Source organism: Dama dama, chromosome 30 (genome assembly GCF_033118175.1).
Source record: "Dama dama isolate Ldn47 chromosome 30, ASM3311817v1, whole genome shotgun sequence".
In the NCBI taxonomy this organism is placed as follows: Eukaryota; Metazoa; Chordata; class Mammalia; order Artiodactyla; family Cervidae; genus Dama; species Dama dama.
The window spans coordinates 36,596,210-36,608,841 of NC_083710.1; the positions used below are offsets into that span (position 1 = coordinate 36,596,210).

At 40.3% G+C, this 12,632-nt stretch overlaps 1 protein-coding gene across 1 annotated transcript in view; it reads left to right on the forward strand.

The window, feature by feature from the left end:
- Nucleotides 1-12,632, forward strand: part of LOC133049331 (phospholipid-transporting ATPase IB-like) — a 115,299-nt gene that overhangs the window by 50,278 nt on the left and 52,389 nt on the right. The window contains exons 23-26 of the mRNA XM_061133324.1: nt 2,821-2,885; nt 5,679-5,851; nt 7,667-7,850; nt 11,909-12,019. Coding sequence (XP_060989307.1) covers nt 2,821-2,885; nt 5,679-5,851; nt 7,667-7,850; nt 11,909-12,019 — 533 coding nt within the window. The remainder of the gene's footprint in view (nt 1-2,820; nt 2,886-5,678; nt 5,852-7,666; nt 7,851-11,908; nt 12,020-12,632) is intronic.

Here is a 12,632-nt window from a genome sequence, read left to right on the forward strand (position 1 = left end):
CAGCAGTTACTGTTAAGAGCAGAGTTTTTATCCTTATCGAAAGAGACTTATTTTTGTTACCAGAAATCTACAATTCACATGAAGGACCCCTTACTCAGAATAACTGGATTGCATTAATCCAGTTGCGTTCAATAACTGGATTGATTGAATAACTGCTTTATTGAATTGTACATATTTTCAAATCACTGTTTAGTAACCATGGTGCTTTTGAAAAAAGAAGGGAAACTGTCTCCAGTTTCTTAGAGCAGGGATTGAAAACACAGGGAAGAACCGGCAGAACTAGAGTGAAGGGCAGAACACACATGTAGTGGGCAGAGGACAATCATACATGTGTAGGGAAAAGGCGACACACACGTTGGAGGGGGAGTCCATGGGGGAGCACTGGCCCCCCTGGAGGGGCAGCCAGAGCAGCCATGCCTTCTGGAAATGAGTACCCACTGTTGGCACAGGTTTTTAGCTCTTAGAAGATAATCGCAATTCTGTGCTTTGATATGAAATATCCTGATTTATAACCATTGCTTAATGTGTAACATGTTGTAAGGGCAAAACAATATATGTCTGTTGACTGAGTGCAGGTTGCTATCCTCCGACCTTAAGTTCTGGGTCCTAGGTTGGACTTTGCTGCTGCTGCTGCTAAGTCACTTCAGTCGTGTCCAACTCTGTGCGACCCCATAGACAGCAGCCCACCAGGCTCCTCTGTCCCTGGGATTCTCCAGGCAAGAACACTGGAGTGGGTTGCCATTTCCTTCTCCAATGTTTGCATGCATGCTAAGTAGCTTCAGTCGTGTCCAACTCTGTGCAACACTGTGGACAGCAGCCCACCAGGCTCCTTTGTCCACAGGATTCTCCGGGCAAGAATCCTGGAGTAGATTGCCATTTCCTTCTCAGATTGGACTTTACTGCTCCCCTTCGAGGCTACTTATGCAGAGGAGACCAATTGAAAGATAGAGTCAGTCAACTTTGCCTGGTGTATGCTGATATAATTTGTTTTCTTAGAGGCTTTCTGAGCTCTTGCTTTTTCCCCCAGAAAAGCAATAGGCTTTAGTTAGAGAGCTTTCGTGTTCCTTTCATGAGTTTGAACGGCTGAGGAATAATTCAAAGAGAAAAAAGATTGAGAGCTGGTTCTGAGAGCCAACATCATTGAAGAGAAATGCATAGCAAGCATAATGGTTGAAAAGTCAGGCTTCAGAGTTATAAAGACCAAGGTTTGAACCTGAATCTTCTGTCTCTATATTTATGAGCCCGTGCCTTTGTGGGCTTTTCTAACCCTCAGTTTTCTCATTATTAAAACGGTCGCAATACACCTCTGCTGGTTGGGATGATTATGTGGAAGGGAGTCTGTGAAGGTTTTTCTAAGCTGGTGTATTAGATAGAGTGAGGGCTTCATAGATGTTAGCTCCTGCCTTTATGAATACTGTGGCAGTTTTAACTACCATCATCTCTCCAGAGGCTAAAGTTGGCTAACATGGTACAGTTAAAAGGCTCCATATAGTCTTGACACTGGTTTCAAACAAAATTTGGCTAAGAATTTAGCAGGAGGCTTACTTTCAGAAACAAATATGTTAGGATTGTTTTTTGTCAACAGCAAGAAATAAAAACTACTGTCACACATTTTTAACATATTTCCTAGACCAGCTTCTAGTTCTATTAGCTTCTGAAAGTTTTCTGATAACATGATTCCACATGAATCCGCGGCCTCTTGACTTCAGCAGCAAATGTACAATTACATTTGGTTACATTCATTGGAATGTATGTGTGGTTTGTTTTCTTTTGTGTTAGCTTTGCTTCCTTGGGTTTTAAGAGGCTTATCACATATTCTGTTGTAAATCTTCCTTTGCAGCCAGCATAAAGCTGGGTACCAGTAAGCACTCAGAACTTGCATGCTGATTTGATTTGCATTTTGGTCATAATACATGGAAACTTTTTAGCCTTTGTTTGGATTCAGCCAGTGTGGGCAGCAGTGGCTTCAGGGAAGAGGGCTCCTCATGGGGGCAGCACCGGGATCCTTGGTGGGAAGCTGGCTTTCCCATCTATGTCTGGTTTGTGTCCCTGAGCACCTGCACAAATATTAACTTTCTAACCTGACTGCTACGACAGGAGCTGCCAGCATTCAGGCAGTTAACTTCCCCAGTAACTTATTACAAAATGTAAGTGGAAATTACAATAACATATGTCAGGAAGTCACTAGAATTCTTTGAAAATCTTAGTATCTCTAGTTTTGCAAAATATAACAAGACAAAGTGAATACCTTCAAAATAGGAATTTAATGATAATCATATTCTGTGGAAAAGAACACAGGAAGTGTTACATAGGAAGTGTCACATAGGAAGTGTCAGATAAACCAAAAATTAATGAAGAGCCTTGAAAAATTATTTTCTCCTTGTAATTGTACTGACTACAGTAGAAAACATACATATAGGCATTTTGAATTATATACAAATCAGGAAATTACTTTTGTTTTCGAAACCTACACAAGTTTCAGGAAATTTCAAAGAAAACATTAAAATGATACTGTATAAATTTATATTTAAATTCCAACTCTCATGAAACTGATTTATATGAAGATTTAAATCATTTTAGAAAATTTGTCCCATAAGAATCATCAGTTATTGATGTAAAAAAATTTAATTTTCAAAATTATCAGAAATTTATCCATCTGCTGCTTCTTGCTCAGTTTTTGTGCTGAGCCACTGGGCTTTGAAATAGTCATAAGGCAGAAAGTATGATAAAGGAAGAATATAAATAGATTTTTTTTTTAAATGAGCTCACGGAAGGCACTGAGCCTTCAGATATATGACTTCTTTATTTCTTTCTTTGTAGCTTATTCCTGTAAACTGTTATCAGGTCAAATGCCTCGTATCCAATTGAATGCAAATTCATTAGAGGTAAGTAATTTTTAAATATATATTTAATATGAATGTAACCAACTTGTTACTTGAAGGTTACTCAACTCCTTAAAATCTACATAAGGTTGCCTTTAACTCCCACTCAAGTCCATTGGAAAGTCTAGGTTTGTCCCAAGATTCTTTTCCCAAGACTGAAATTTTTACTGGTTTTCTATTCCTTGTCACCCCTGGCTCCCATTATTCCTCTCTCTGTGTGAGTCTACTCCTTTAATCACCACCCCCCCCCCCACCCACCCCAGTGTCGTACCAAATCCAGGACTCAGATCCTTCATTTTTACAATGGAAAAAAGAGAAAAAATTTTGTCTATATAACAGTCTTTATGAAAAGTTTGAAAAGATCAATGCATTTACATTGCAAGAATGAAAGGAATTTGGAATCCAATATTGAGCATCCTTGCCCTTAAAAGGCTAGTTTTATAAAGTATTTTTTACTGTATAATTTTCTTAGACTCATTTTAAAATAATTTTAAATAGATTTCATTTATTCCTTTTCTGACACACTTCCTTTTTTAAAAAATGTAGATCTGAGTTTCCGACATAGATCATTATTCTTCTCTGTGAAAAACCTTTACAAATATTTCTTACAAAGCAGATCTGCTGGTGAGGAGTTTCCTCAGTTTTTGTTTGAGAAGGTCTTTATTTCTCTTTCACTTCGAAAGATAATTTCCTTGGATATAGAATTTGAGGTTGGGATTTCTTGTTCTTTCAATACTTCAAATGTTTTACTTTACTTTCTTTTTGGCTGCAAGCTTTTTGCCGAGAAGTCTGTTATTTATCTTTACTCCTCTACCGGTAAGGTGTTCCATCCACTCTGAATTCTTATAAGATTTCCTCTTAGCCTTTGGTTTTATGCAGTTTTATTATGATATGCTTGGGTGTAGATTTTTGGCATTTATCTTGCTTGGTGTCTTCTGAACTTTCTGGGTCTATGTTTTGTGTCTGTAATTAATTTTGGAGTATTCTCAGTTATTAGCACTCAAACTTTTCCTTCTGTCCTCTGTTTCTTTTCCTTCTGGTATTGCAAGTGTTTGTATGTTAGATCTTTAGAATGGCCCCACAGTTCTTGAATATTCTGTTCTGTTTTCTCTTCTTTTCCTCTTTGAGCTTCAGTTTAGGAAGTTTCTATTGACATTTCTTCAAGTTCATTAATTCTTTCCTCACCTGTGTTCAGTCTACTGTTGAGTCCATAAAAGATATTTTTCATTTCTGTTACAGTGTTTTCCACAGTGTTTTTACAGCCCAATGAGGGGGTGGTGTTAAGGTATGTGGGCAGGGAAGTGTTCTATAGTGAAGTGAAGTGAGGTCATGTCCAACTCTTTGCGACCCCATGGACTATAGCCTACCGGGTTCCTCTGTCCATGGGATTTCCCAGGCAAGAATACTGGAGTGGGTTGGCATTGCCTTCTCCAGGAGATCTTCCCGACCCAGGGATTGAACCCTGGTCTCCTGCCTTGTAGGCAGACACTTTACCATCTGAGCCACCAGGGAAGCTCTATAATCTTAGGTTAAATCTCAGTCTTCAAGAGAAACTGTACCCCTTTGTCTTAAGTGTTTCTTAGTGCTTTCTTTCTCCCCATAGGTGAGACAAGGAGACCACATGGGGCTGGAGTTGGGTAAATGACTTTCCCTCCAGGTGGGATAAGGCTCTGGTAAAGTTTTTAACCTCGGAGGCTAGGCTTTTGCGATGGAGAATGCTCTGGGCATATTTCCTTCTCTCTTAGAACCTTGATACCCAATTTTATGGAGGTTCACCCCATTATTCTGTTCCCATCTTTTAAAATTTTCCCAAAATTTCTTTGAACTTCCTCTTTGCTATTAGCACTTTTCCATGTTTTCCAACTAAAAATTCTCTTACTTACACACCTTTTCAAGAATAGCTTTATTGAGATGTAATTCACATGGCATAAAATTAACCAGCTTAATTCAAGGGATTTTCCTGTATATTTACAGATACATGCAATCAATGGCAGAATCATTTTAGAAACTTTTCATCATCTGTAAAAGAAACTCTGTACCTTTAACTGTCATCTCCCTGACCCTCCTTGCTCCACCCCTAAACAACACTCCTCTACTTTCTGTTTCAATGAATTACTTATTTTGGGCTTTTATGTTAATCAAATCATTTAACAGGCAGTCTTTTGTGACTGGCTTCCTTAACTTACCATAATGCTTTCAAGGTTCATCCATGTTGTACCAGGCAATAGTACTTCATATCTTTTTTTAATAGCTAAGGAATATTGCATTGTATTTATCCATTCATCAGCTTGTTTCCACTTCTAGGCAGTTATGAATAATGCTGCTGCTTATACATTCATGTACAAATTTTTGTGCAGACATGCTTTCATTTCACTTGAATGTATATACACTGATTAGTGGAATTGTTGGATCATTCACTAACTCTGTGCTTAGTTTTTGGAGGAATTCCTGGACTATTTTCCCAAGTTGCTGCACCATTTTACATTCTGACCTTCAGTGTATGAGAATTGTGATTTCTTCACATCCTCATCAACACATTATTATCTGACTTTTTAATTCTAGTCATGCTAGTGGGTATGAAGTAGTATCTCATTGTGGTTTTGATTGGCATTTACCTGATGACTAATGATCTCAAGCATACTTTCATGTTATTTATCTACTTTTAAATTTAATTTCTGTGAGATTTTCAAAGGGAACAAGGAGGTAGACATATGCCTTAATCTACTATCTTGACTCAAAAGGTCTTTTTAATTATGTTAAAAATGGTAAAAGATAATTTTCCCCTCTTTGTTTAAGGCAACACAACAGGTGATTAATCAGAACTGCCAAGATCTTGGAGCACTGTTAGGTAAAGAAAATGACCTGGCCCTAATCATAGATGGTAAAACATTGAAATATGCCCTCCATGTTGAAGTTAAGAAGTGCTTCCTTAATTTGGCCCTCTCATGCAGAACAGTATTATGTTGTAGGTAAGAATATATTCACTGTTGGTTTTTTTCCTGCTATATTTCATAGTTTTTTATGGAAAGAAAATATAGACATGGAAATATAAGTTTTTTCAGAGACAAACTACCTTACTGGGAAAATATACACTCAAACTGAAATGCAAGGTCTGAATTTAATTCTGATTATCAGGTTTAAGATTTACTCAAAAGCAGTTTATAATTTTTTAGTGGTACATTATTTTGGTATGTTATTTATTGATGTATTGGCCAAATGAAAGAAATCTTTCAGGTACAACAAAAGGAAAGGAAAGGAAAGCGAAGTCATTCAGTCGTGTCCGACTCTTTGTGACACCATGGACTGTTACCTACCAGGCTCCTCCGTCCATGGGATTTTCCAGGCAAGGGTACTGGAGTGGGTTGCCATTTCCTTCTCCAGGGGATCTTCCCAACCCAGGGATCGAACCTGGATCTCCCACATTGCAGGCATACACATTTTACCGTCTGAGCCACAGGGAATTCCAGGTACAACAAAGGCCCTGGTCATTTACAGGGAGGGGCAAATTTGAAACGAAACCACTGAGACCTAGAGGAAAATGAATTTGTGAGTGGTTATTGAGTAATTGACTATTGCCCAGTTAACAGATGGTTATTACAAGACGAATGTTATTTTAGGCTATATTTTCATATATGAGTGAGAAGATCCAAAATCAGAATAGTGATCATCCAGTTCTCTTCTTAACTGGTCAGAACATACTTGGAGCTTTGGTAAAGGGTACAGAACTGCATTAAGGAGTGAGTGAAGGACTTGAGGATATGTGGAGAACTTGACTGCCAAGAGGATGGAATTAAAATTTGAATTAAGATATGAAGAGTCAGGGGCTCTCTTAGGTGATGCTAGTGGTAAAGAACTCACCTGCTAATGCAGGAGATGTAAGAGATGCGGGTTCAATCCCTGAGTTGGGAAGATCCCCTGGAGGAGGACACGGCAACCCACTCCAGTATTCTTTCCTAGAGAATTACAAGGACAGAAGAGCCTGGTGGGCTACACTCCACAGGGTTACAAAGAGTTGGACACAACTGAAGTGACTTAGCATGCACACACATGAAGAGTCAGACTTGAGATTAATTAAATTGATTAGTTTTTTCCCCTCTACAAATATCATAGTCTAAACATGAAAGTGATCATCAGACTAAATGGTGAAGCTATTATCAGTGCAAGTATTCCAGTAAAAGAACCAGTGTCACTTGATAAGAACTAGACTTACAAATGGTTTCTGACCACCTCTACTTCAGAAAATGTTCATATTATACCCACAATGTAGTGATGTTAACTGAATGTATTCTCTTCATTATGAAGTGAAGGTTTTTTTTTTTTCAACTGTGTTTCTACTTTAAACATGCTCATTTTGGAGCATGTTATGAAACATACTAGAAACATGCAAAGAAACCTTCTATCTGCTCAGTTTATAATAATCTCACCTGAAGTTTGAAAAGGTTAAATTTAAATTAGTTATCAGGAGTTGTTTTGAGGGAAGAGAATAAGTGAGGTCATTTGCTTACTGGAATACGAAACCCTGTGTGCCCTTATTGCTTCTGATAGAAGTGTGTGTCTAACTTGCTGACTGAGTGAATAAATGAGTGATGGGTAGGGACTTCCTTGTATCTGTAAAGAAATTAATTAATGAATTGGAAAATTTACCAGTAACTGCCATTTAAATGTGACTGTATGTGGATTATTGCTGACTCCTTTGTAAAGCCTTTTAGAACAGGATGAATAAAATGAACCAAAATAAAACAAGAAAACATGGTTGTTTCTTTCTTTCTTTCTTTTTTTTTCAGGTTATCTCCCCTCCAGAAGGCTGAGATAGTGGATGTGGTGAAGAAGCAGGTGAAGGCCATCACCCTGGCCATCGGGGATGGTGCCAACGACGTGGGGATGATCCAGACGGCCCATGTGGGTGTGGGCATCAGTGGGAATGAAGGCATGCTGGCCACCAACAACTCTGATTATGCCATTGCTCAGGTCAGTGGTGAGGGTGGCCAGCTGGACATGGGGAGTGTTGAAGACCTCGGGTCCACCCCCAAGGTTTAGCCTGATCTCTAAGCTGCTTTCAGTTGGAAACTATCAGCACCTTGTTTGAAGGCTACACTGCTCACTGCTCACAGGCTGATAAATGGAGAGAGGAGCTGTTAGGGCAAGAAGTAGTGGCTTTACTGGGAAAGTCAGCAGACTGAGAACATGCTGGGCTGGTGTCCCAGAGAACTATCTTGCCTGAGTCAGAATTCAGGCTTGTTTTATACTAAAAGGGGAGGGGATAAAGTCCTGGTTCTGGTCAGCCTCTGGAGGGGGATGTGTTAATTTCTTCCTCCCTGCAGCCATTCACAGGTGGGCTGTGAGCTGAACCAATAGGTATTTTAGCTTCCCCTGGGAGGCAGGGTTCCTAGAGATGGGCCATTATGTGTAATTTAAACTTCTGGGCAAGATTCCTTTAGTGATTAGCTTGTAATAGAATACAGAGTTTCTACCCTATCTCCTTAGTTTGGTGCTGATGCATTTTGCAGCAGTAATGCATGCATGCATGCTAAGTCACTTCAGTTGTGTCTGACTCTTTGGGACCATCTAGACTGTAGCCTGCCGGGCTCCTCTGTCCATGGGGTTCTCCAGGCAAGAGTACTAGAATGGGTTACCTTGCTCTTCTCCAGGGGCTCTTCCCAACCCAGGGATTGAACCCACATCTCTTACGTCTCCTGCATTGACAGGCAGGTTCTTTACCACTAACGCCACCTGAGAAGCCCTTGCAGCAGTAAAGGCCTCCCCTTTTACAGCTTTGAAATTTTCAAAACTGCTGCCGCTAAGAATCTGTAGTTTTGCTCGTATAACCTCCAGGTCCCCAGTCTCTCCAATCTGTGTGTGTGCTTTGCTTTGTGTGGTATCTCTTGATAAAGACTTAAAATAGTCCTATCCGCCCCCCTCCCTTTTTCTTAAGGAGATACTACTGCCTTTTGGCAGGCATTTAAAAAAATTCAGCTTTGTTTATTTAGAGCAGTTTTAGCTTCACAGCAAAATGGAACAGAAAGTACAGGTAATTCCTGTACACCCCCGGCCCCCACCCCCTCAGCCTTCCCTGTTAGCAACGTCCTTTACCAGAGCAGTTCATGTGTTATAACTGATGAACCTACAGGACAGGTCATTATCACCCAAGGCCCATAGTTTACACTAGGATTTCTCCTTGTGTTGTACATTCTGTGGGTCTGGACAAATGTGCAACGACACGTATCCACCATTATAGTATCACACAGAGCAGCCTGACTTCCATAAAACCCTCACCTCTTCATCTCCACCCTTCGCCATAACTCTTGGAAACTACTGATCTTTTTACTGTTTCCGTAGTTTTGCCTTTTCCATGAAGTCATATAGTTAGAATCACACAGTAGTCTTTTCACACTGGCTCCTTTCATGTAGTTTTATGCATCCTAAAGTTCCTCTTTGACTTTACAATTTATCCAATTGTACATCTCTAAACACTGTAATTTACCTTGTATATGTGCTCAGTTGTGTCTGACTCTTTGCGACCCCATAACTGTAACCCTCCAGGGTCCTCTATACATGGGATTTCCCAGGCAAGAATATTGTAGTGGGTTGCCATTTCCTCCTCCAAGGAATCTTCCTGACCCAGGGATCAAATCCATGTCTCCGGGTTCTCCTGAACTACAGGCAGATTCTTTACCACTGAGCCCCCTGGGAAACCCTTTCTTTTTAAGTTGTTGTTCAGTTGCTAAGTCTTGTCTGACTCTTTGTGACTCCCTGAACTGCAGTACACCAGGCTTCCCTGTCCTTCACTATCTCCCAGAGTTTGCCCAAATTCATGTCCACTGGGTCAGTGATGCCCTTCAACCATCTCATCCTCTGTTGCCTCCTGCTCCTCTTGCCCTCAGTCTTTCCAAGCATCAGGGTCTTTCCAATGAGTTGGCTCTTCCCATCAGGTGGTCAAAGTGTTGAAGCTTCAGCCTCAGTCCTTCCAACGAATATTCAGGGTTGATATCCTATAGGACTGACTGGTTTGATCTCCTTGCTGTCCTAGGGACTCTCAAGAGTCTTCTCCACCACCACAGTTCGAAAGCATCATTTCTTGGGTGCTCAGCCTTCTCCTTGGTCCAATTCTCACATATGTATATAACTACTGGAAAACCATAGCTTTGACTATATGGGCCTTTGTTGGCAAAATGGTGTCTCTGCTTTTGTATACACTGTCTAGGTTTGTCATAGCCTTTCTTCCAAGGAGCAAGCATCTTTTAATTTTGTGGTTGCAGTCACCATCCACAGTTATTTTGGAGCCCAAGAAAATAAAATTTGTCACTATTTCCACTTTTTCCCCTTCTATTTGCCATGAAGTGATGGGACTGGATGCCATGATCTTAGTTTTTTTAAACATTGAGTTTCAAGCCAGCTTTTTCATTCTCCTCTTTCACCTTCATGAAGAGGTGCTTTAGTTCCTCTTCCACTTCTCTTTTTATACCATATCTTGCAGGGGTTTAGAATCACAGCTGCAATCATGATCAGACAGAAAGTGCAGGATCCCAGGGCTTTCTTTTCTCCCTTCCACCCACCTAAGTCTCCTCACGAAGCCAGGCATTAATGCAAGAGACTAGTCTGACTCATGCTCTGCCCTCCCTTTGTATTAACATGCTATTTCAGGTTAAGGAAACCACTTTGAGCCCCATCAGCTTTTTTCTGTCTCACTTTTCCTTGAGAGTACCTTTGACTGGAGAGAGGGAGAGGGTGTCCGCCATGGTGGGGGCCATTTTGTACTCCCTCGAATGCTGTCCTCAGGGCCATAGCAGACATTCTCCTATATCTGTCCCATCCCCCCGCCCTTAGATGGACTGCTGCCGAGGGTCTGTTGTGTTTTCTTTTCACTTCTTGCAATGTATGACTCTCCCTTCCTCAGAGAGGACCAGTGTAACACTTTGCTCACAGGCCAGTTCTTTTTATTCTCAGAAAAGAGTAAATTATTCCCTTCTTCCTCTCTAAACTTCTTAATATTTTAAAACCATCCCAAGAAATACAACTTTGACTTACAATGTCCTTTTTTCTCCCTGTAAATAAATCATTGGAAAGCCAAAAATAGGAATGTTGTCTATAATGAGTTTTAATATCACGTTCTAGGTAAAAACAAAAGCCATCCCTCCTGAATTCCCTTGTTTCAGTGTAGCTATGCATTTGATGACTTGTCATGTCCCTCCCCATCCTGACCATCCTGTTTGAAACTCTTGAGCAGTCTTTTTTGAAAAGCTGGGTTTTTTTTTCCCCCATATATAGAAACATGTCACTCTAAAGTCAGTATTTAATTTTCATAGTCACTAAATTACTAAATTGTCTTGTTTTGTGGAATAATGCTCCTGAATATTCTTTCATCCTAAAAAAAATGTTTATTGAGTGCCTCTCACACCCTAGGCCTGTTCCTGGGTATTTGGGATCCATCAGTGAACAGGTGAACCGTGAGCCCTGCTCACTGAGTTTGAAGATGTTAAGTGTTACGGAAAAGGAAAATCCAGATGAGGGAAAACAGCTGAGAGGTGCTGCAGAAATCACACATTACCTCCTTTTAAACTTTAATTTTTCTCTTTATATATTTACTATAGGAAATGGGGGGAACTGGTTCTGTTTGTTACCTGCACCTGCTCAGACAGAAAAATCAGTGACTGATGTTCTTGCTTCCAGGATCTTATTTCATTAAGTAATTCTGAGTCTCTTCTCACAATTAAGGTCCTAGATGTGGATCAGATCAAATTCTAAGCCTTGTATGTGACAAGTGAAAATATAAGCAGGATTTGCTGGGCAGAAAAGTGATGTTTATTTATTTATTCTAATAATAAGAAAAGTTAATTTCACAGAGATCTGAAAAACTCCTTTATAGTGAAGAGTCCTGTCAGGTTGTCTGGGAGTAGGTTTCATTCTGCTTCTGTCCTGTGGAGTGGGGACTGCTGAGGTGCAAACCCTGGGAAAATGATGTTTTGTGGGGTTTGTCACTAAATGGTAGGTTCCTTTGAACTTCATTGATTGTTATTTCTGTCTTCTAGTTTAGCTACTTGGAGAAGCTTCTGTTGGTTCATGGAGCTTGGAATTATTTTCGAGTGACCAAATGCATACTGTATTGTTTCTATAAGAATGTTGTGTTATACATCATTGAGGTAAGGAATGCTTTCTTTCCTTGAGGTGTGAGGTCTTGTCTTTAATGTGGAGCTTGATAGTTTAGTGTTTTCCTTATTTATCTCACTAAGTACTGTTACATAATGCTGTTACATAAGTTGTGGCTCACATAAAATCAATTTAATAAAAAACGGCAAGCAAAATATGTCCAACATCACGATGACTTACTGACATAATCTGTTGTTTAAAAAAAAAAAAAAGAAAGTCCTATTTGTAACCAAAGTGTGTCTCTGGCAGCTCCAGATCCTTCTAGTTATCAGAGGCATCAGAAATCTCTGGGCTTTTGAACTGTTTTCCTCCTGACGCTGGAAATCTGGTCCCAAGGCAGTTGTTGTCTTCCTAACATCCCACTAGGGGCCGGGATGGGCCTTGTTCTTCCAAACACCAGCTCTTTCCTTTTGTCTTGGCTGTACTTAGCACTGGTGGTTAAAGCAAGTTTTCAGGGGCAAGAAAACTTCACGAGTGTTACTTCCTTGTCAAGAAAATACCATGGAAAGAACCTGTACCTGCTCTCCTTCCGTGCTGGGGGCTGTGGAGCTGTGGCTCCCACGCTGCAGCCGGCCCCGCCGCCCACCCCGGCTCCCGTCCCCTGCA